At 39.5% G+C, this 25,000-nt stretch overlaps 1 protein-coding gene across 5 annotated transcripts in view; it reads right to left on the reverse strand.

Moving 5' to 3' along the window:
* The window catches only part of LOC137998847 (uncharacterized), a 76,004-nt gene that overhangs the window by 22,805 nt on the left and 28,199 nt on the right, over nucleotides 1-25,000 (reverse strand). For 3 of the 5 annotated variants that reach the window (XR_011122833.1, XM_068844681.1, XM_068844700.1), the window contains exons 3-5: nucleotides 2,653-2,742; nucleotides 1,885-2,037; nucleotides 1,659-1,721 (exon numbers count right to left, since the gene is read on the reverse strand). Coding sequence is in view for 4 of the 5 variants with exons in the window: in XM_068844681.1 (XP_068700782.1) it covers nucleotides 1,659-1,721; nucleotides 1,885-2,037; nucleotides 2,653-2,742 (306 nt within the window). In the remaining variant the exon portion in view is untranslated. The remainder of the gene's footprint in view (nucleotides 1-1,658; nucleotides 1,722-1,884; nucleotides 2,038-2,652; nucleotides 2,743-25,000) is intronic. The other 2 variants (XM_068844692.1, XM_068844709.1) reach the window with 1 other exon arrangement.

A 25,000-nucleotide genomic window follows, 5' to 3' on the forward strand; every position in this document is an offset into this window, starting at 1 on the left:
CCCTCTTTTAAAACCCCAAAAATATTAACAGGATTTGAAGAAAATCAATTTGTTGCGAACCTTTAATTCTTATAATCTCACAGCAAGATGTGGACGACATGAAACCAGTACCATAGGTGTCAAAGTGAAGCTTCAGAAAGGAAGAGTATATTCAAAACGTAAACAGTCAAGCTAAACCATTGAATCAAACGAACTCTTGTTATTAACATCACTACTTTAATATTGATACATGCACTTAAACTCAGCTGTTGTTTGATCTTCTCGTGACTCAAATTGTGAATAATTATAATGCACACTTCTCATGACAAGAAAGGGAAGGAAGATCCATTAGTTACCTAGACTTGCACTCTTCATTGAAAGCATTGCAAAAGCAGTTGGAAAGCATGAGGCATTGGAAAAATTGACAACTGCTGGACGTGTTGAAGAAAGCATTGGTGAAAGCGTTGAAGATGTTGGAAAAGCTGTTGGTAACCCACTGGAAAAGTGCTGGAATTAACCAGTTCAACAGGTAAGCAACTGTGTATGTTTTGATGCGAGAGTTCACAGATGCTTGCCCACAGGGGGCCTTTAAGTGGCTTTCTCATGGGTTGTGTACAGTTGTTACATAATTGGGGGGCTCACATCAAGTTTCTGTTGGCACTTCTGAACAATGAGATGTCAAGTAATGTAGTCACGTTGCTCCTACATGCCTAAATGTCTTAAGTTACGGACAGTGGTGATAGAATAACGATTCCTGGCTGATGATCACCTGTACAATTTTATGTTGCTTGTTCCATGGCTTTTACAAACACTTGGTTTATGGTGTATGTAGATTTTAATACCATTTTAAACTTACTGATTCAGCTTCTATAAAGCCAGAATGCCATCAGCCTTTTGCAGTAGTTTTAACACACAGTTATATATTTGTCTGACTCTGCCTACATGCATAGCTCCAAGGTACATCAACTGAATTATTCAACCAATCAGTCATTGTGAAAAGGTTGTGAGGTGGTTTCAAAACTAACAGCCAAGTATAACCTGTCTAATATAATAATCACTTTAGATGTAGATTACCAAGGAAAACCTGCTTACCGTTAATCTTAATGAGATGAGATTGACTTATCATAGCTCGTCATTTTTTTCTCAATGGTAGCTTTGTTTGTAATAGGGTCTACTTTCACAATTATCTGAATAAAATCCCTTTTGAACCTCCTACATTCCTTGATCAAGGGCATGATAAATTTGGAATTTTGTTTCCCTTGACATGGTTGGGTGAAGTTTCACTTGAATAGCTTCCTTGACCCTTGCGGTGAAACACTATGGACCCAAATCAATAAAGTTCACTTCTTACTAAAGCTGAATGTTTCCTGTGCTATACACATGCTGTAAAATGGAGTTGTTTCCCGTGTACTATAGTTTGGGAGTGGCCAAATGGGCGAGATGAAAATTATTTCTGAAACGGTCTGTTTAGAGCTTGTTGGTCTTGCCTTAGTGGCATTCTGAGAAAAAGAGAATTGGTAACTTTCGAAGCAAGAGCAAACGACAAAAAGTTAATAAATTTTCTACTTGCAAATAACTATTGGATTGGTCACAAGACAATGAGCTTTGTCAGACAGACACTCATTCAAAATTGATTAACGACTCACTGATGCTACCCAATCTTTAAAAACCATTTTTACCTTAGTATCTCCAAGGGTCTCAACATGCTGGGTCACCACTTCATTGAACTTTTGAACTCTGCCCTAAATAAAAACAGGAAATAATCAAAACATCAGCATAAAGGTTGACTTCATCATTATAACAATGAAGGAGCTATGGCAGTTTGGAAAGTCTGAGAGAGGCGACAGGGAGCCAAAGTAAAGCAAATGTTGAGGCTTTCACATGACACGAAAACAGCAACTTCACCTTTATAACCTTTGTAAGGCATTCACAGGAGCCATACTTCAAATAATTTCTCATGTAGCTAAGTCGGCTTTCATCTTCTACCAACAGTCGTGAAAGTCTTTTTTTCACTCTAATGTGACGCTTCCAATATTTGTGTGACTTAATCTCTATGTCCTTGAAAATAAGGGTCAACAATGAAAACATGTGAAAACATCTCACTTCTTAATTGAACAACAAATAACCAAAGGTAAAATAATTGCCCAATTAAATTATGAATGAATCTATCTATCACTGACTTGGATATACAAGGAAAAATTCTGAGTGCTTAAAACAATAGCCACATTAGGTCACGAGTTCAATAAATTTGTTACTTCAGAATCTCTCAGTTTTCAACGTTGTTAATGTTCATGTGAAAACATGCTGAAAAACAAATGTATTTAGAATAAATTCAACACATGTTCTATCAACGATCCAAAGGCGTTTTCTTTAAGTTTCCTTTACACAACTACATTTGAACCAATAAACTTCACGAAAACATTTTGACTTGCATCTGTTCTTAGTGAGGTGTAAACTAAATGCTATACAAAAACAATGCAGTAAACAACGAAAACAAAAATCGCATTTCACTAAGCCTGTTTAAAAATAAACACACATTACAGTTTCCTAAATTTAAACTTCTAAAAATATTGATTGACAACAATGATCTCTTATATCAATGTTCACACAAACCATGAGGTTTTGAGAGTATTTCGACTATTCTCAGTATATCAGTCCAAGGTGAGCTCTTACCTCCTCTATGGACGGGAAAAGAGAGTTCAAAAGACTAGATGCTTTGGCATGGTTGAAATCCATTTCTTCAGACATAGTGGAAATAAATGCCTTTTGAGAAATAATACAAAAATTAATAGCTACAACAAACAGACTTCAACAATAATAACTCACACTGTAAAAACAAAGCAACAAAACAGAATGAAAAAGGACAATCAACTCTCATTGTTTAACTTGATCCAGCTCAATTAACAGATGTCCCACAAAGGGTGTATACTTAATGGAAAGGAATGTTCAAAAGGTAAAACTCAGATTCAACTTGGGGAGAGAAGTTCAAATCATTCCATTTGATGGGTAGAGGACACACCATACTGATAACCTTCAAAGGTATACAAGAGAAGAATCGAGATGTGATGATCATGCAGAATCAACTGCATCCTTCAGACAAACAGCTACTGATGGCAGGGCAGTAAGGGGCCTTTAAGCCATTACTTAAGGTGGCTGGAACCAGTTTCACCGCTTCCAAGAGACTTCTCATTAAGAGGGTTATCACTACTATACTGTATCACGAAACAGCAACGTTATGGTATCATATGAAACACGAATTATTGCTTAACAAAATATGTCCATTATTGTGACGTAATATGTTACCATGGCAACATGAAAGCTCTCGAAAAACACCCCCCACATTTTTTTTCTTTACCTTATTTCTAGTTCTTTACTTGCTTATATCTCAAAAACGAACTTGGTGACCCTCATTTTTATTGTAGAATAGTCATTAGCAATCTGAGAAAGAACTATCCGCAGTTTTAAAATATCACCATAACATTGCTGTTATGTGATACAGTGTTATAGGGACAACCCTTCTAATAAGGTCTCTTGAAAGTAGTGAAATTGGTTCCAGCCACCTTAAGGATGAGCTTAACAACAATTTCTATGATAAGGTGGTGTTTTCTTTTGCTTACTTTTCAATAGCGAACCCCGCTCCCCCTATATCAACGTTTTCGTTTGAAACATACAAGAACGCCTCTCAATTTTGTATATTAATAATGCTTTAAGGCTATTAACAAAGCAAACAAATTATATAGAACTTTGAAATAGTTTTGACCACAAAAATGGAGTTGACAGTTTATATGTGGCTAAATGTAATTTAGGAAAGGTTAACCTCGAAGCAATGCTGGTCAACAGTTTCCCCAGCTATACTAGGGGTCGCCCGATACCTCTCACAGGAGCATCTTGTGACTTATATACGCAGTTGCTGGCTTGCAGTTCTTCGCAAAGTGTTTTTCCAATAGCTTGCTGTTTGCGTGCCAGTTTGTGCTTTGCTTTTTGCTTGCTTGCTGTTTCTGCTTGTACAATGACTGCTCGTCGAACCAACAATAGGGAATTTAAGATTTAAGACTACGGTTAACAGCTACGGTTGGACGAGTACACAGGATCTGGGTTAATCTTTTTTCACCTGCGTAAAAGTTATGGGATGGTGTTTTCCTTACCGTCGTGTTTCACTACGGTAAGTTTTTACAGCTTTTCTTGCTGTAGTCAAAGATCTACGACGTGTGAGTTCAAAGGTGAGAATTTCGTATGTTACTCAAAGAAATACCAAATTTCTTTTTCTTTTCGATTTACTTTCTGAGTTTTCCAGTAAGGTTCGTTTGTTTCTTAAAGAAGTGACACTGATTTCTTTTTTTTTTCGTTTTATTTTCAGAGTTTATGAAGCGGTGTGGGAGCGAAAGCATGGATATCCACGGTGGAAGTTCGTAAGTAAACCAATAGCTTTGAAGTAGATCGCTACATGAAATAGGTTGAAATTTTCGAATGTTTTTAATTGTTTATTTGCTTATTGTTAAAAATTATTTTTGCTTTTTTGACAGGGTCACTACGTCAGCGGCCGCTGCGAGAAACAACAAGTAAGCTTGTTAAGTTTAAATAATATCTGTTTAAACCATATGTGTCTAGCTAACCTCATCTTCGGCACTCAGTTTTAAACTAGGATCTTAAACAGTCATAACATGTTAACCTATGATTTTAAATCATTTGCATTTTAGTGGAACTTTTCGCTGGACAAGCGATAAAGATTATACTTTGCTGAAAGAAGCAGGAAACTAGCAGGGCAAAAATGGAAAGAGGTGGCAGACAATTTAAACTGTTTACAAGCGTTCAAAGATTCACCCAGAGATCAGAGGAGCGTTAGGGAACACTTTCAAAAGAGAAGGAGAAGGACAAGCGAGGCTCTACAATTTCTTCAAGTCAGATCTGAAAAAGAGGAAGAAGCTAGGAAAGAAGAAATAAGTTTTAAAAAGGAGATGGCTGAAAAGGAATCAGAAGCCAGGAGGGAGGACATTGCCCATAAACGAGAGATGGCTTCCCTTGAAGCAAAGCGCCAGGATCTTATACAGCAACAGTTACAAATGCAGCAGCAACAGATGCAGCAAATGCAAACATTAATGCTTGCAGTTGTATGTAAACTAAACCAAAATGATAAGTAGCTTTGTTCATGCTGTGCACTTGCTGGATTTTCATTAGTGAACATTGAAATAACAAGTTTAAGAACAGTGAAAATTAGTAATACAAAAACCTTTTTTTTCAAACATGGGTTTGTTGTTTGTAAAGTGTCTCTACATTAAAATTGTGTATAAGTAATTGAAGCAGCGAGTCTCAATTCCCCCAAAATCTGCCTCATCAAAGTTCTCTGGTACATATTAGGATACTTATATGTCATTTCTATGCCAAATATTGCAACAGTGAGGGGGGTTCTACCTCAAAAAAGTTAGAAGTTGTATTTCCATACAAACATGTAAGGATGTTCCTGAAAAGAACACTTATAATGTATTGTTTACCTACTGCACTCATCCCAAGTTTGAGATTTTTTTATAATCTATGAATTTAAAGCTTTCAGCTATATCGCTAAAAAGCCATTCTACGGATACCCTAACTTCAGTCATGGCTTTAATAAACGCCCTCATCTGTGGGGTCAGTGGGTTGTCACGGTAAGGACCAATCAAATGTGGTCGGAGAGGATAGGCAGGATCTCCATAAATGTAAAGAAAATCTCCAGTAGGTGTTACTGCCCTTCTTTGTAAGATGTTGAGAAGCCCTGATTCTTTAAGCATCCCAGCATCATGACGCAGTCCTTCAACGGGTCCATATAAGTTAGCAACTAAACCACTGGGGATCACAACTGCCTGAAACTTTATGGCGTGCACACGTTTGTGACCATTCATTTCATTTCATTTATTTCATTTCATTTATTTATTTCCCCATTTACTTAGAGAATTACAAGGTCTAAAAAGCTCACTACATGGAATAAACGGAGAAGGGCAACGATATAGGTAAACTAGTTAGATGCCCTTTAAATTAAGTTACATTTTATTTTAAGATAAAAGATAATTACAATAAGTGAAAGGAAAGGAGGAACACATAGTTAAGGGGTGCAGTAGTTAGTACTGAGCAAAATAATTCTGAAAGAGATATCTTTTAAATAGATGTTTATTTGACAAACTACGAATGAATAGAGGAATATCCAATAATAACATCCAATAATTGTCGGGCAGAATTTCCTTATATTTGTTCTAAAGGAACTGGGATTTAGATACTGTAAGGATGTGCTTCGAGTAGTATAATTATGTTGCTCAGATACAAAAGATAGAGTAAGATTTGATGGTTTGTTATTTACGATAAGATCATAAAATAGTTGACAAGTTTTTAACTTCACAATATCAGGAAATTTAATTAGGCCAAGATTAACATAATGGGGAGTAATATGCTCACGAATTGGTACCTCACTGATGATTCTTAAAGCTTTGTTTTGCAGCTTTACCACTTGAGATATGGCAGCTTCGTAGTTATTACCCCACAATACGCAGCCATAAGTTAAATAAGGATATATAAGTGCATAATAGATACTTGTTAAAGATTTGTTGGGTACATGACGTTTTAATTTTGCAATAATATTTATGCTTTTACTGATTTTACTACTAATATAATCAATATGATGGTGCCATGATAGGGAACAATCAATAATTAATCCTAAGTAGTTAACACTGTGAGACTGTTCAAGATACTGATCCGCTAGTTTAAGAGGGGTGTATAAGTTATAATTAAGTTTTTGCCGTGGTTGGAATACTATATATTTTGTCTTAGTTAAATTTAAAGTTAGCTTATTTGAGCATAGCCAGTCATAAATAGCGGGTAATTCAGAGTTTATTAGGTGTAGCAATGCATCGAGATCCCTACCAGTCGCAGTCAAGGAGGTATCATCGGCAAATAGTCTTAAGGATAAATAATTAGTTGCATTTACTATATCATTTATGTAAACTAAGAAAAGAAAAGGACCCAAGATCGACCCTTGTGGCACTCCTGAATTTACGGAAAGAAGACTAGACTCAGCTCCATTAACATACACTCTTCGCTTCCTTTTGATTAAATAGGACCTAAACCATTGGTTTTCAACATCTCTTATTCCATAAAAATTTAGTTTAGACAACAGAATCGAGTGATTGACTGTATCGAAAGCTTTACTTAGATCTAAAAATAGGGATACAGCATAACATCCTTCATCAAGGGCTTATGTTATCTCGTCTATTAAATCTACTAAACAGTCAGTTGTAGTGTTGTCAGATCTAAAACCGTATTGGTTAGGTATCAAGATATTTTCAATAGTAAAATAGAACGTTAATTGATTAAGAATGCATCTCTCAAATATTTTACTTAGAGCTGGAAGAACTGAGATAGGCCGGTAGTTATTACACAAAAGACGAGATCCTTGTTTGAAAATCGGGATGACTTTGGCAATTTTTAAACTGTCAGGAAAGATACCTTGTTCAAGTGTCAAGTTTATAATATATGTCAATGGTTTAAATATTTCCAGTGAACCGGAAGATAACAGCAAAGGGTGGACCTTATCAACCCCAATTGATTTCCTAGTATCAATATTTTCTAGCAATAAGAACACTTCAACTTCATTGACTTTATTAAAGTGAAACTTACCCTTTTTTCTCTTCATGTAATGCGAGAAACGGCGATTTGTAGTGGGAAGTTTTGATGCAAGCTCAGTTGGAATGTTACGAAAATACGTATTGATAGCATTTGATATCGTAACTGGTTGCTGTAGATTTTTATTACCAACTTGTAAATTATCAATGTGCGAAGATGGACGCTTTTTATTAATTATTAGGTTAACGTTATCCCACATTTTCTTAGTATTACGAGAGTCTTTAAAAACCCGAGCATAATATAATGAGCGAGAAAGTTTGTTAATTGCCACAATTTTATTACGGTAAATTTTATATTGATTATAATAACTAATGCAACGGGTTGTCAACCATTTTTTATACAAATAATTTCTAAGTTTGATTGATTTCCGCAGACCTCCGGTTATCCAAGGTTTATTAGTCTTGCCTTTAATTTTGATCGATTTGAGTGGTGCATGTCGATTACTAATCTTATTAAAGGAATGTAGGAATCTGGTCAAACTTTCATTCGCATCATTACACTTAAATACAGGCAACCAGTCTTCGCACCTCAGTGCATCACAGAAAGCATTTTTATCAAACTTTTTAAAATCTCTAATTTCAATTACATCGGGAAAGGGGCTTAGTGTGGGATCATAAGAAAAAGTAAAAACAGGCAAATGGTCGGCTATCTCGACTGCAATGCTACCGCTCGAACTTGAAGATACGAAATTGGAGTGTATATGATCTATGCAACTTATTGTTGTCTCGGTACTACGTGTAGCTTCAAATATCAAGGGATTAAAGCCTTCAGAATGAATCAGATTGAGGTATTCTTTTGCAATCGCGCTTCTAACAAGTGTGTTAATATTAATATCACCTAAAATTAGGCACTTTCGCTTAGACAAAAAAATGGCATGTAGAACATGTTCAAATTGCTCGAGAAATTCACGTTGAGATCTGCCAGGAGGATTATAAATAACGCCAATTAACAAGTCATTTGTCTCTACCCAGATATTTTCAATACAATCCATCTTTAAATCATTTCTCAGAGAATAATCAAAGCTCGATTTTAAGTAAAATGCAACCCCGCCCCCAGTTGAAAACAAGTGATTGTCCATTAGCATGTTATAACCCTGAATATCAAAACAGTCTGTATCAACTTGAGGCGCAATCCACGTTTCTGAGCAAGCAATTAGATCGAACTGAATGGATATGGTATCTAAAAAAGCACATAGCTCATTATAATGTTTGTTTAAGCTTCTAATGTTTAGATGGAGAGCCGACAGTTGCGGTCGGACTACACTAGAAAGTTCATTTAACTCCTCAACAGTGTATATACCATGATCATTAAAAGACTGTATGTTCAAATCTGGGTCATTCGCATCACTATTCATCAGTCAATCTGAAATTAATCTATAAGTTTTGTGGCTCAAGCTTGGAAATAACTACAAATTTCAACAAACCTGACCATAAAATAAGCATCTAGGTATTTCCATATATAGCTCCATCTATGTAAAGTTTCCCTCGATGAAATCTCGGTTTTTTTCCACTTTCAAATGCTACTTTCATCACATCCTTAAGCTTTTTCTTCTTTTCTCTGTCCTCCCAAATTAGATCTTCAGTCACCCAAACACCATCTTGGAGATCACGCTTCTTTTGAAGGACTCTCAACCTTTCCGGACGATAAAGAAACTTGCATATTATCGTTCTAGGTTTATTGTCACTTCGGGGACCAATTCGATGAGCATTTTCTATTACTGGTTCGATATTAAGCTGATTAGATAAGATGTCACGGATTTTTTGGCGACAGTCCTCGCTAGGAGATTCAGCAACATTATTGCAACGAAGATTGTATTCTCGCGAATACCTCTCAAGGGACAGGAGTCGTTCATACAGGTCTTCAATTTGCTTCGCATAATTGTTGACAGTGCATTCAACTTCATCTACTTTACATCTTGCATCGTGGAGCTCGCCCTTGAGTCCCTCTAGGCTTTCATTAAGAGTGTTAAACTTTTTGGATATCGCGTCCAAGGCTACTTCATTCCCCCGAACTTTATCTTGTAGCTTCGAGATATCTTGCATAATCCTGCTTTGACCACTGCACAAGTTTGCCAGCGATTCACATACAAACGCTTCAAAATCCTCCTCTAATGCTTCACCAGACTGCTTCGATTTTCCTCGCTTATTTGACGACATAGTAACACAAAATCACAACATACTATTACGTAGATATAAAAAGAAAAAAGGACACGAAAAATTGATCTTTCCTTTTTTATCTTAGAGCTTCAAATCTTGCAGCCATCTTGTTCGACGACCACTGACCACTGTACACTGTACACATTGTACACCACATGCTGGTTATCACCAGGTCTTGAAATTTGATGTACAGTTCCGTCCACAAATCCAAAACAATTTTCTAGAGGACTCCCTTTTCTTGATATAGGGCTAGTTAATCGGTGAGAATGGTTTTCATAAATCCAGTTGAGGACTGTATTACTAATCATGCAAAGCTCCGGCACTGGATGGCCAAAACGGTGGATTAGATCATGGTAACGGCAAGGGTAGGCTAGTCGCTTTAAGAGTCAACATAGTCCTTCTTCACCTGATTTTGAAAGAAACATTTATTTCATTGCTGTCAAATTTGCTTTAGTTTTGACAGTTAGTGCATTTAGTAAGACTTGTTCATTGATCTCAGTTATGCAAACGAAATGAGACAAGTGAATTTGTGGACAGCTTTACCTGTTCCTTGAGGGCATCGAAAATATTCTGGGACCTGTAAAGCGTTAACCAATGAAGGGATCTCTCCTTTGTCTACTCTAAATTCAGCTCTAGCTTCACTACTGTCAAAGTTATCGAGGCTGAAAGGCTCGTATTCCCAGTGAAGAAACTCTTCTTCAGTGATCACTCCATCAGAAAAAGCGCAAACTAAGGCTTCACGAAGTTCATGAAATGACATTTTTCACATGATGGCCGTCGATAAGTGATTCAACCGTAGCAGCTTGCTTGCTTACAATCTTAAATCTCTTTTTTTTGTGCCAAATGGTTTGTACTCGATCCAATCCACCATCGACAAGAACCAGAGCTCTCCTGCTCGTCCAACCGTAGTCATTCAACCGTAGTGCTCAATCTTAAATTCACTAATAGTTTGGCTGCTAGTTTGGATGGCGAGAGCTCGTCATCAGATACCCTTCTGCACGCCGAGTCGACTGGTCCTTCATCGTTTGCTTCTGCGGCAATCTCGGCGCCATAAACATCTTCAACAGTTTCCGCTCCAGTTGTTGCTGCTAGTGTCTATGATCCCACTCTAATCACTGTAATTGTCCATGCCGTGAAGGCCTCGTTAGCGGCAGAAAAAGGCCCTGGCTCTAGCTCCAGCAATTTGCCTGGAAATTCAGTTAGTGTGAAGCTACAAGCAGCTTCTAGGGATGTTCCCATTCCATCGCCCAGCCTGTCGCAGCAAACGGCAACCTTTTTAGCTTCTGGAGTTGCCCTTCTGCACCCTGCTAGCACAGCCTTTCTTTTGCTTGCTCGATTTTGGCGTTCTCGAGAAACTCTCTGCATGAATCGAGTAAGATCTTTATGTGAGCATGTTGCCAGGATGCAGTCTCGAACCCAAGCCTAATATGCCAGATCTCGCCGCCATCTAGCCGGTTGTAGTTGGCCCCGGTTTTTTACCAATTCCGGCGAAAACAGTTAGCCAAATTGTTGCCGGAAAGTACGTGGATTTGGGGGATTTGCTTTCAGTCAACATTGTTCCGACTGAGCCAAAGTCGCAAGCATTCCTGGACGGGAAGTAAAATGTCTTTGCCAAGTGCTAAAAAGCAATGCCAACACATCAAGGACATTGTGACCTGGTCCGAAGCCTTTGCAATTTTCACGCTGATTCTGACGTCATATTTTTCCCCAACGCCGGAAAGATTTAACTTCTTACAAGCTTTTCATCCTGTGCACATACCACCACTAATATTTCAGATCTCGCCGCCATCTTGGTTTTTCATGGTACAGCGGGCTCAATTATAACCATTGGTTTTATCACTAAATTGACACTAAATTGACACTGCACTGCATTGCACTGGAAAAACCGATTTGACCAGTAAAAAACAAGATTGACTAGTCAGAAGTTTGGGCTGTGGCGGCTTCAAAGAGTTGACATGACTTGGGCAGAGCCTCCTTTTCTCCTTCTCTTCCCCTCCTCAGTAAAGAAAAAGATAAAAGGAGGCTCTGCTTGCAGAGTGCCCTTCCGGAGCAACAGGCAACATCTTCACCTTCAGCCATGCAAGGTAGGTCTAATTTTACTGTGCAATCCTTTGTTGCCACTTTTGCAACCCCGCACTCACCGATTTCAAGCACGTTGATCACGGCGGGCACTTCTGTCCCAGTGCCACTCAGCAACAGCACTTTGGCTGCAAACCTGCCATCGGGACCACTACTCCAACAGCCGGTTGTAGTTGACCCTGGTTTTTTACCAATTCCAGCGAAAACAGTCAGCCAAATTGTTGCCAGAAAGTACGTGGATTTGGGGGATTTGCTTTCAGTCAACATTGTTCCGACTGAGCCAGAGTCGCAAGCATTCCTGGACGGGCAGTAAATGTTTTTGCCAAGTGCTAAAAAGCAACGCCAACGCATCAAGGACATTGTGACCTGGTCCGAAGCCTTTGCATTTTTCACGCTGATTCTGACGTTGTATTTTTCCCCAACGCCGGAAAGATTTAACTTCTTACAATCTTTTCATCCTGCGCACATACCACCAGTTCAGTGGTCGTGTTGGCTGGCATACGATCAGCCCTTCCGCCAGCACGCTGCGGTGATGAAGCTCATGGACTGGTCGACCACGAACGTTCAACTTTACAATTTTCATGCTGCTGGGACCTCTGTGCATTCTGGGTCTGGTGGTTCCTTGAGCCAGCTACCTGAACCATCTGGAGCTGACTCCTCTCAGGTCATTTTCCGGTCGTGGAACAGGGGCTGCTGTTCGGCACAATTTGCTTTGTGTCGGTTTGCCTATCTCTGCAGCACCTGCGCGGGTTTCCCCTGTGCGTCAGAATGCTCCTGTTGTTTTTACAAAACGTCTTTACATGATCGCAACACAGATCTGCTTCTCCCTCCTCCGTGCCCTTGTCCACCTTGAAAACCAGGCATTAGTGGATGCGCCTTCTTGTTTTCCTGATTTTTGCCTTTTTATCTTTGCTGATTACCTTAGTTTTTCCTTCCATATTTCCTGACCTTTAGTCATCAAATTACTTGTTAAGATGCATTACCTCATTTTTGTCAACAGTAGCTACAATCAGCGACAAAATTAGTTAACACATTGTGTGTGAAAAGTGCATTTTAAGTGTAAAATACAACTATCATTTGAATCATGCTCTAAATTATTGAGAAGACTCCCCCCCCCCCTCCCCATTCAATGTTGCCAGTTTGTACCTAAATGTCACAGGAACGACGGCACAACATTGTTTGGGGGGAAGGGAGATGAATTGGACTACCTAAGAAGGCTAAAAGATAGAACCAATGCATCATAGGGAGTAGAAATGGTTAATATGTGAACAATATTGTCACTGATTGTCCGAACTATAATATCGCACATTTCTTGACAAGAAATTACATTTCCAACTCAGTTGTAACATGAAAGTGACTACACCATTAGTACTTTTTATTAATTTATTTAGGGTCTGGGCCTCACACACCACGCGCTAATTAGGGTTGATTATGTCATTTTCTGGTGACGTTACAATCGACTGGTTGGGTTTCCAAACTGTTTTTTTTTTTTTTTTGGTTTCCAAACTGTTCACAACATGGTTGATCATGGCAAAATCCCAGATCAAACTCGTGCACTAGTGTGCATTGCACAAAAGTACGAAAGACTGAAACAATCTGAAATTATGGAAAAGTTTAAACTGTCTCATTCCACTGTTTATAGAATTGTAAACGGGCCAAAAATGAGGAGAACTTTTGAAGTGCAACAGAAAGGGAGAGGCCCCAGTCGTCCAAGAAAGTTAAGCAAACGCCAGGAACGTTTCCTTTTGCGCTGCATAACCAATTTGAGGAAGGAAGATGGTAATTTTACGGTGAAGCGACTTATGGAAAGGGCGGATTTGAATATTTCACAGGTTTCTTGAAGAACAGTGCAACGCTCCCTTCACTTGAATGGCTATCGGTACTTAAACAGTCAAAAGAAGGGTGTTCTACTAAACACAGACTTTAAAAAGCATCTACAATTTGCGAAAAAATGAAGACAGAGTTCCACGACAACGTTTGGACAGAAGATATTGCGTTCTACCTTGGAGTAAGTTTTATACACAAGTACAATCCTTTAGATCAAGCCCGCGCTCCCAGAGGGAAGATCTGGTGCAACCCTCAAGAGGGATTAGCTCCTTGTTGTACAGGAAAAGGATTGCACTGCGGATCAGGAGGGCGTTTAGTGAAATGTTTCGTGGCAATAAGCTATGGGAAAGGCACTATTCTATGTGAAAAATATGACTCTCTTAACGGGAACTACTTTAGCACACTGATTGAAAGGGAGTTTGAGAGAATGTTTGAAGGATCTCAGAAGGGTTCAAAGCTATTTATTCAAGACGGCGATCCCAGTCAGAACAGTGCACTCGCTCGTGCTGCCTGGAGAAGAACAGGTGCAAAGCTCATGGCTATACCACCAAGAAGCCCGGATTTAAATCCGATTGAAAACATTTTCCATATCGTAAAAAGGATGCTACAACAAGATGCTATAAAAAAGAACATCACCTTCGAAACCTATGAAGAGTTTCCAGCACGTGTTATGACAACATTCAAAAACCTCGATCAAAATTTCATTGATAATACCATCGCATCAATGAACAACAGAATTGACACAATAATCTGGAATAAAGGTTCACATACAAAACATTGATGCAACTAATCTTTCATGAAAATGGAAAAAAACTTGTAGAAAAATACCTTTGACATTAAATACTGTGACATCGCTATGTTTGGCGTTACAATTTTGTGTGACATGTACACAATCGCTTGATCTACAATGATCTCTTTTATTTCATCTTTTTCCTCTTCCATATTTTCACTAAAATGCCCACTTAGAATGCACAAGATATCAATATCGTTTCTCTAAGATTCAAAATGCATTGAAAGAGTTGAAAAAAGTGGTAGAATCAACAATCAGCCACAGTTAACCACAACTATAAACAAGATACTACTTGTAGTATCATTTTACACTTATGGTTAACCGTGGTTAACCATGAGGAATCTATAACGGTTATTGAAACTATTCTTCTTCACCCAAAATTAAAGTGGCAAAGCATTTGCCACAGGCTGGCAGTTCTTTTTGTTTTTCTCTCGGAATTTGCGCATGAAAGTGGAATATTTTCCAGCGCACATTCATCATTTATGTCTCTTTCTCGTCCAACAAACTGTTCTTTACAAAGACAATGGTATTCTTTCCTGTCGCAAAAATTGGTGTATCTCCAGTGAAAACAATGTCTTTTGCATAATGCGACTTAAGGGCTGGTAAGTGCACCAGCTGGCCCTCTGGAAGAAGCAAAAAATCATGCCAATGTATTACAGACGAGGACCATCGGAAGTCATTTAAGAAAAGTACCTCTGCCTTCTCTGCTCCAACCCAAGCGAAACTGGTCCAATCTGGGTTTTAAAATGTGTTATCAATGACATTCAGTGGGTTGAGAAGAAATGTTTTCCCACAATTAGCTGCACCTACGATCATTATGTTTCTACATTTCCCGTGACCCTTCTCCAAAAGTTCGTAAACTTGCCCAGCAAAATAGCCTTCTTCTACTCTATTACACTGCAACACTTCGCATGCACAACTTAGCCATTGACCATTACAACTGTTCACGCATTCTCCTACTGCCAGATCTGGATGACCCACGCTTTGTGACGTATTGCCATGCACTGTAATAGTTGGAGTGAATAGTCGAAAAAGGAACAGAAATGCCACATTTGAGGAGTGCTTTTCCAGGCAACACCACCACTGAACAACCTTTGCGGGTGTATCGTTACATGAAAACAATACCGCGTCTGCAAATGATTTCCTACTTGGGAATCTAACTTCATCCGTTTGGCTGTAGGTTATCAAATACACTTGCCTTTCTAAAATCTCCTTGTTGCTTTCTTCTGATGATAACTCATCAGTGTCATAACCATTCAGCATTTCCATGTTTTTCAGATCTTTCGAATAGGACGCTGAAATTTGTTTACTAGACAACTGCAAGATAATGAGGTGACTCGCAGCGTCAAATATTTGAGTGGCTCAAATTACTGACTGCATGTTCGTCGTCCCTAACTTATTTGGACTAAGAAAAAAATGTTTCTCTATAATGACGGAAATAAATAAATGTAACCCAATACTAAGGCATAAACTGTTCTTTTCCTCCAAATAACGCGGTAGGTAAGGTTTGCTGCGTTAAATGAACAACTAATGGCAATGCCACAAAAAATCTGTTTCAGACAATCAGCGACAAAATTAATTGACACATTGTGTGTGAAAAGTGCATTTTAAGTGCAAAATACAACTATCCTTTGAATCATGCTCTAAATTATTGAGAAGACTCCCCCCCACCCTCCCCATTCAATGTTGCCAGTTTGTACCTAAATGTCACAGGAATGACGGCACAACATTGTTTGGGGGAAAGGGGGATGAATTGGACTACTTAAGGAGGCAAAAGATAGAACCAATGCGTCATAGGGGGTAGAAATGGTTGTGTCAACAATTTTGTCGCTGATTGTAGGTCAGGCCATATTTGCTGCAATAAAGTTGTCAAGTTGTTTGAGTTTGCGGTTTGTTGTCCAAAAGTTCTCTCATTGGTATGGGAGAACTCATTCATTCGTGGATGCCCCGTGGCTGGTGCAGCAAGCGGGAATTGGAGTCCCTTATTGGCCACTTGCACCATGCCACTAAGGTAGTTTGGCCAGGGAGAGGCTTTCTCCGTCAGTTTATTGATTTACTGTGCTGCTTCCGTAACAAGGACCATCCTGTTCGGATTAACCAGGAATTTCGTCTTGACCTTCAGTGGTGGCAGCAGTTTCTGCAAACGGCGACAAAATTATTGAGACAGTTGCCAACAGAGCACACTGGCAACGACACATTCATTGTTTGCAAAGAAAACTTGTCCAAAAAGTATGTTTCCGGGATACCCCCCACCCTAATCAATGTTGTACCACTGTCAAGAAGGCTCGTAGAAAACAGGAAAAACACAACATTGTCCTGGGGGTGCGGGGGAGGGGGCCATTTCCGCACCGAGCTTGAAATCGACTCTAAAGGATAAGAGTGTCTCAACAATTTTGACGCCGATTGTCTGTATGAAAAAACTTTGTATGAAGTGTAATGACGACTTCTGATAAGCGTTTTTTGCATTAATATATAAATTAAACACATTTCAATAGCATCTTTACGCGTTGTCATGTCATATAGGAATCAGAACATATATAAATGGCCAAAATGTGGATGTCGAACGTCCAGCAAAGTTAAGTTCATGCCACAAACCCTTATTATTGAGAGAAAGGACATCGTACTAAATAATGACAATTTCAAGACGATTTGTGCAGTGTTTTGGATTTGACATACCTTGAAATAAAGTGGTACTTTCGGAACATTGCATGACGTTTATCATTCCCTTTTGAAATTCACCATACATAATTCCATTTCAACTTGTTACAAGGAATATGACCCATAAAAAAGAGGGAAATATAAATAGCAAAGACAGTTGATAACTCCTGGGACAAAAAAAGAACAGCAAACAGTGCCGTACTCTGATTTTAGGAACACCGCGGAGGAGTGGCCAAGAGTAACCACGAGTAACCATAATTGACAAGTAGAATGATTACATTATCTTTTTATAATAATCTTGTGGTTACTCGTGATTACTCGTGGTAAATAGGAAAATATTGTTTCTTTACTCCCAAAAACATTCATTTCCCACCACCACTTTTTGCACTGACGTAACAATTTGAGCGTGGAAAGTAAATGTGTTCCCCGGCTGTATTAACAGCCACCATGTCTGTTTCACGTTCATCTGTAACACCAATTCGACCAACAAAATCCGCTTCTTCTGATGAATTGGAGTTAGAGGCATAACCCTTTAACAAATCCATACTTTAACTCTACTGACAAATAGCGTATAAAAGAAGGCAAATGTGAACAGGTCCTTTGCACTTACGTCACAATCTTCGCTTCCCACAGGACAACGTATTCTTCACACTCGAAAACGAGAATAATAAACTATCCACAATTTTTTAGACCTGTAAAAAGTCTTTCACTCATGTGGTCATATTGACGGTCAGACTGGACTATAGGTGCCCTTATAAAGGGTATAAAGGAAATTTTCTGAAACAGACAATCGGTGACAAAATTAGGTGAGACAGTTGCCAACAGAGCACACTGGCAACTACACATTCAAACTTGTCCAAAAAGTATGTTTCCGGGATACCCCTCCCTCCAACACCCTAATCAATGTTGTACCGCTGTCGACAAGGCTCGTAGAAAACCTTAAAAACACAACATTGTCCCGGGGGTGCGGGGAAGGGCGCCATTTGCGCACCGAGCTTGAAATCGACTCTAAAGGATAAGGCCAGGCAATCTATCGCATACCAAGAACTCTTTCCTGCGGTGATTGCTGCTCACCTTTGGGGATCTTTGGGGATCACAAAAATGGAGTTGACTGTTTATTTCCACCTTACAGCAGCTTTTGAGTGCTGTGAGCCCTTAACTGTTAGAAAGAAAGAGGAATGGACGTATGCTGATCATTCAAAATGCTTGACTTCAATTGATCAATCAGCAAGAGAACTATATAAATAGTGTTATTTTACATAAACCTTAATCAGTGGTCTTTAGAGAATGTGGATTTTTCTTACTCCAAAAAAATTCGCTCCAATGACAAAATGCTGTTTTTCTCACAGGCAAATTCAGGTCACATGCAAAGTAACCAAAGAAAAGGCATGTGCATTATGCTGACACTGAAAATACCCAGTATTCACAAATCACTTTCATAAAAATGGCTTCAAAAGATAATAAACAAATTGAGGATTTCTTTATTCAACAGCATCAACAGGAAGTCGATCCCCCTTCCCAATGTGATAGTACATTGGCTCAAAAGGAAGTATGTGACACGACAAACCTCCTCATAGTGCTCACAACAAACACAATTCAACTTCTTTACCCAGATCATCAATGCAACCCTCACCACATATTTTCCGACCTATCCTGATATTGCAGAGCTAAGCTATGGTGATCTGCAAAAAGATGAAATCTCAACAAAGCTAAAGGAAGAAAAATGGTGCAGCTCAAACAACTTTAAGTTTCCCTCAAGATGAATAAGAGAAAAACAGCGAGAGTTAAACCACGTATGGCTTACAAATAACAAATTTCTCACATATTCCAATGCTGCAATTATTGTGTATTATTTGAAAGCAAAAGAAGTGGCAATTACCAATCAGGTACATGTATCTTTAGCTCTCCTAAAGGCGGTTCAGACTGCACAAGGGAGATAATTTTCTTCATGACATTACTGGTAGGCATTATGATATTTACTGCCACCTTTCAACACAAATAAATGACACTGTCGAGAAATATACTCAGATCCTCAAATTGTACAATCATTGTTCTACTGTGTGGGCAACACAACATAGCTCTCACAGGATACAGAAACAATAGCAGCTTCCTCGTTTTGCTCAACTTTCAGACAAAAACAGATCCAGTTCTAGCCACTCACCTTGCAGGCACGGAGAAAAAAGCAAAATATACCTATCCAACAATCCAAAACGAGACAATATAACTTTGCCCCAAACCAAATCCATGGTTCACTAGCTAATAATTGCAATGCACCCCCCTACTATGCTATTCTGGCAGATGAGGCAACAGATTGTGACACAATGGAGAAACTTTCTATTTGTGTTTGTTTTGTACACAGGCAAGAGGACAGCAAGAAAGTGCAGGTACAGAAGGAGTTTGTAGGGTTTTTACAGACTGAGAGTACCACTGGTCAGGTGCTGGCTGAGAGGTTTCTAGAGAACCAGCAGGGCTAGGTCCTGGATGTTGACCGCAAGCACACACTGGGCCATGTTGGGGCGGCACACATGGGAGAGAATCACAGAGGTGTCCAAGCAATTATCAGGCATCACATACCTGACACGGTTTATGTCCACTGTAAGGCTCACTCTTTGAACTTGGCAATTGGTCATGCCTGTAAGGTGCCCTTGGTGAGAAACATAACCCTGCAGGAAGTAGCTTTTACGTTTCATTACTCGGCAAAGAGACTGTTGGCATTTAGTAAGTGCTTGTCTCAAGATGTGGGAGTAAGGGTTGAGATGAAAGGGCACACCAAGTTGCAAAACCTGTGTGTGACATGATGGGCAAGTAGCGGTGATTTCCAGTGGTTGTACAGGTATTAAAGAGAACCTTGCAAAAGATGGAGACACTAAGGTAAGAGGATATGTGAAACACCCTGCAGTTCAAATTTATGATTGCCCTATGTGCAACAGAGCATGCCCTGTCAAATCATACTATCCCCCATGCCCCAAGGTCAATCTATGATGCAGCCAAGGAGTCAAAGGTAGTCATTTATGTATTAGGGGAGAGAAACGACCAATTGGTTTGAATCATGCCTAGGTCTTGTTAATGTCTGCTTGAAGGATTTCATTAGAGTATAGTTCAGCTTTCTAAGGAGGATACTGTGGGAGACTGGTTATGAGGACACTGACCTCTAATCGGGTACTGTAAGGACTTGCGTATAAGCCGCACCTTTTTGCTTAGGTTTTGAGCCAAAAATCACAGGTGCGGCTTATACACGAGACCATTGCTTTCAGAGGGAGTAAACCGGCTTGCAGGGGTCACAAATTGAACTGAAAACCTTCAGTATCTAAAGATTAAACATACAGTATTGAAACCTGTTGTTGATCACTGCTTTCTGGAGAAGTGGTGGCTCCTAAAGGAGCCGTTTGTTTGCATCGTCAGGTTCTAAACCCGGATGTAGTTCTTTTAAGCATTTCATTTGCAATTTGTTTGAGCAGTCTAACTCTAACTGACATGGAATCTCCCCCTCACTATACTACTTTCATGGCGTGTTTGTCCATGCGGTTGTTGAATTCTCGTTTAGCAACAAGTTTTTCTCTGATCGATGGCTTCCAACGTCTTGATAAACATGATATTCACGCACAGCTGATGCAGAAGTGACCTTTTCCATGTCCAGACTTTCCTTGTTAAATGCCTGTGTGGTTACCAAGCATCGTTATCGTTTTCATTTCAACTCTGGGTTTAGCAATGAAGACAACTGTTGTCAGTCACACACACCTGTGAAATCATGTGGCAGCATTGTATTTGGAAACCCGCATTTTTCTGGTGGGAAATCATATTAGTGACAAGCCAAGGGATAAAGAGCAGGAATGAGCACGGGAGAAGAGGCCACAAAATTTGAGAAATTTAAGCGAAGAAATCCCTGAGAGAAGCCGAAAAAGGAGAAGAAGAGCAAATTGCCACAAAGAAAAGCTCAGAGAAATAGAGCGAGAGACAAGATGCTTATTTACCATGGTTAGCTTTCAGGTAACGTTTTCCTTCTTAATGCATGCCTCGCTGCCTCACATATTTTGTAAAACTCACTAAAAAATGAAGAAGGCCTGAAAAAGTTTGAATGTCGCCATTCAAGCTAACAGCAGACATCATTGGCTAGTTTTCTTGTCATTGCTGGTCGAGGTACCATGGTTAACGGCACCGCAAAGGTGACCCCCAATTTTCAGTTTACCATGGTAAACCCAACTCTGGTAAGTTGCCCTGACATCAGCAGCAAGAGCAAAGTTGACTTGACCCCAGATAATAATCTAGTTACCAAAAAAAAGAGGTGGGTACATCTCTTGTTCATCTAAACAATGCTTGCTTTGTTGACAGTTTGTCATCTTTTTGGACAAACCCAGTAATTACAATACATTTGTGGATTCATATTTTATAAACATGAAATATATTTTCCCGCTCATTGGTGCATGTGTTTGAGCGAACATGGATTTCAACAGCGCAAATTCTTCATCCTTTACAAGTTTTAGGTAAGTGTGGATTTACTTTATTCTTAGCCATTCAGTACACATGAAAATTCTCTTCAAAATAGTCTTAAGGCTTTGTGGGTTGAAGGTAATTTTTGCATGGGATGTTCCTGGCATGGTACAACAGTTGATCTATTTTGTTTTGCTTTTATTTTCCAAACCCTGAAAAGTAATATAAGAAGAAAAATTTATATCCTATGTCGAAGTGACTAAAACATGCAATCCAAAAAGAGCAAAGATAAACCCATTTCGTAAATGTAGTCTTTAGCAAATAAATAGTAAAAAGCCCGCAAAAACCTTTTTGAACGTCTACGAAGGGAAGTACAGGGAAAATGGACATGTGAATTACTTTAGTGCAAGCTACGCAAATCTTACATTTTAATGATTTGGTTTTTCGCTCTGTTTTCGTAGAACGTCAGCACCTCGTGCCCTGAGCAGTTCGTTTCCATTTGTTATCCCTCCACCTGATGATTCGCACCTCCACTAGGCCCAATGCTTTTTGATGTGTATTGGGATACAATCCCTGGGAGGTTTCACTAACAAGAATTGCCTGGTGGTGCGAACAAACAGGCTTTTTCATCCCAAACAAGCTCAGGCCCTGAGACGCCAGGTCAAACAGAGTTGTCACGCAAAACTACAATATCCACGCAGAAGAACACGTTGGAGTGAGGGAGAAGTTAAAATCCTCGTAACAGTATACCACCAGGAATACGAGCGCAAAGATCGCGGAAGAAGCCAAGATGTTATGTGGGAGAAAACCGCAAAACGCATGAACAGTGAAAGCACCTAAATGAATTCCTTTGCAGGGAAGAAGGATGCAAAGCAATGTCGTGACAAAATTACAAACCTTAATAAAAAGTATAAAAATGTTTAAGACAAAAGTAAGGCTACCGGGGAAGAAAGCGAAGAAATCAAAGGATTCCTGGAGTTTGCGGATTTAGACGAGATATGGGGTACTCGGGACACAGTGACAAAAACGTACGTAGTAGAGGCAGGCACCAATGACCAACCTATTGATGCAGGTGACACCAGTACCATCTCGAGTGAACTGTATTCGCAGAGTCCGTCCAGTGACCTAAGTCTACAGACCAGTCAAAGTGATGACAACGACTCAACCTTCGATGCGCCCCTTTCTGCTTGCGTAACTCAGAATCGCAAGCGGGCTCTACATGAAGAGGAGGCAACAACTCCTCCACAGAAAACACCTAGCAGAGCAAAGCGTCCTTGCAATTCGTTATCCAGTAAGGCGTCATCGTCCAAATCACCCTCCCCGTCACCACCAACACCCGCAAAAGGCAAAAAAGGAAAGAAAGCCAAACAACGCAAGTATGTTGCTGATGAGGAAGAAGATGCCTACTAAGAATTTTTAAAAGTGGAGACTGAGAATGCTAAGAGGAGGGAAGAAGAACGAGACCAGCTATTCTCATATTTGAAGAAATCAGATGAGCAGACTAGTGCAATTAGGGAATTAGGCGAGGTCCTCAAGGCAGGAAATTCCTCCAAAACCTGACCTAGCTTTTTCATTTTTTACTGAATTCGCTGGAGTTTAAATGCCAACTGCAGCTGTGATATTTAGCTGGAATTCAATTTGAACTGCACAGTGGTGTTAGTATTTTTACAGTTAGGCGTGTAATCTATTTTATATCTAATTTTTTAAAACGTTTGGTTATGTACGCATGTACCAAAGAAACTTATGTGCATGCCAAGTTGCAAAGCGATATAATTGGTATTTTCATACACAGCTTAATAACGTTTTGTTTTAGTGGAGCTATAAATCCACTCCGATATCTTACTAAAAATGAATATGTTCTATACTGATATTTAGCATTCCATTCAATTGTTAGCTAAAAAGTCTGTAAGGGCTTGGTGAGTAAGTCTTCCTTGTGCATTGGGGGGATGAGCACCACCATCGTCATCGTCATCGTCATCATCATCGCTGTCGAAATCATCATCAAATTCATCCGATCTTAACGCACAGATGTTATGTAAGATGCAGCAAGCTAGTATAGTAGCAGGACTTTCCTTGTACTTTCCTCAAGAACCTTCAGTAGGCACCTCCATCTGCACTTTAGTTTGCCAAAAGCTTGTTCTACCACTACACGGCTCTTATTCATTGCTTTATCAAATCGTCTGATCATGTGTCATGGTAGCAGATTGAGGGTATGGGCCAATGAGCCAGGGCAATAGTGGATAACAAAAATTTGGTTTATCAACGGAGTTGATAGTATAAATTGACCACCGTACAGAGATTCTAAAAGCTGACGTTTCGAGCGTTAGCCCTTCGTCAGAGCGAATCCTCATATTTCGCTCTGACGAAGGGCTAACGCTCGAAACGTCAGCTTTTAGAATCTCTGTACGGTGGTCAATTTACATTATCAACTCCGTTGATAAACCAAATTTTTGTATACTACTTCCCCACCGACGCAGCACCACAGTTTCTTTAGAAACTACCCCTTCATTCAATAGTGGATAAGCTGAGTCACCAAGAATAAGGGGTCTTACTGGAACACCTTCCATAATTTTTTCCGGCTCCGTTAATATTTCATCATTTGTTGCCTTTCTATATAGGGAGCTTAATCTCAATACTCTAACATCATCCATGCTGCCTGGCCAACCAGTGCTAACGTCAATAAACATACCAGTTCCATCCACCGTACCTTGGAGGTTTATAGAATACTTCTCTTTTCTATTAAATTTGTCCTCGTGACAAGATGTTGGAGCTTCGATTTCCACATGTGAGCCGTCTAAAGCACCAACAACATTTGGTAAACCAGCAATACTTTTCATTCTTCTAATTGCTAAGTTCAACTCCTCTTTACCTGATGGAAATTCAATAAAATCGTCTTTCTTCTGAATACATGCACTTGAAAGTTCGTCACATATCTTTATAACCGTCGATTTTCCTATCCCAAAGGTAATCCCAGTCGTCCGGTATGAGTTTCCACATCCATATCGCCAAAGAGCTATTGCAGCTCTTTTATGGCCGGGAATAGCTTTTCTTAGACACACGTCTTCTTTCTGTAAGTCCCTTTCAACGAGCTGGCAAATGAAGTAGAATGTTTCCTGTGTTACCCTGAAATGGTCTTTCCAAAGGGCTCGAAGGAGCCGGTTATTATACATTTCCTCAAACCATCCCTGTGGTCGAGGGTAAATCCAGACTTGCCTGCGCGCTCTTCTTTCTCTGTGTCCTTGCCATCTACGGTTAATTAACAAAACCGCTGCACTTTCTTGGGTCCCAAGATCTAAATAGTTGTACATGTTTGTAAGAAGGAAGCGAATTATACACGCTTGTGCAAGCAGCAGAATTAAAAGCAAAATGGGAACAATTGAAAATACAACTCTCTCTTGTTGATCCATAATTTGATTACACGCCAAGTCACAGTTCAGTA

This window comes from Montipora foliosa, chromosome 1, assembly GCF_036669935.1.
Source record: "Montipora foliosa isolate CH-2021 chromosome 1, ASM3666993v2, whole genome shotgun sequence".
NCBI classification, from domain to species: domain Eukaryota; kingdom Metazoa; phylum Cnidaria; class Anthozoa; order Scleractinia; family Acroporidae; genus Montipora; species Montipora foliosa.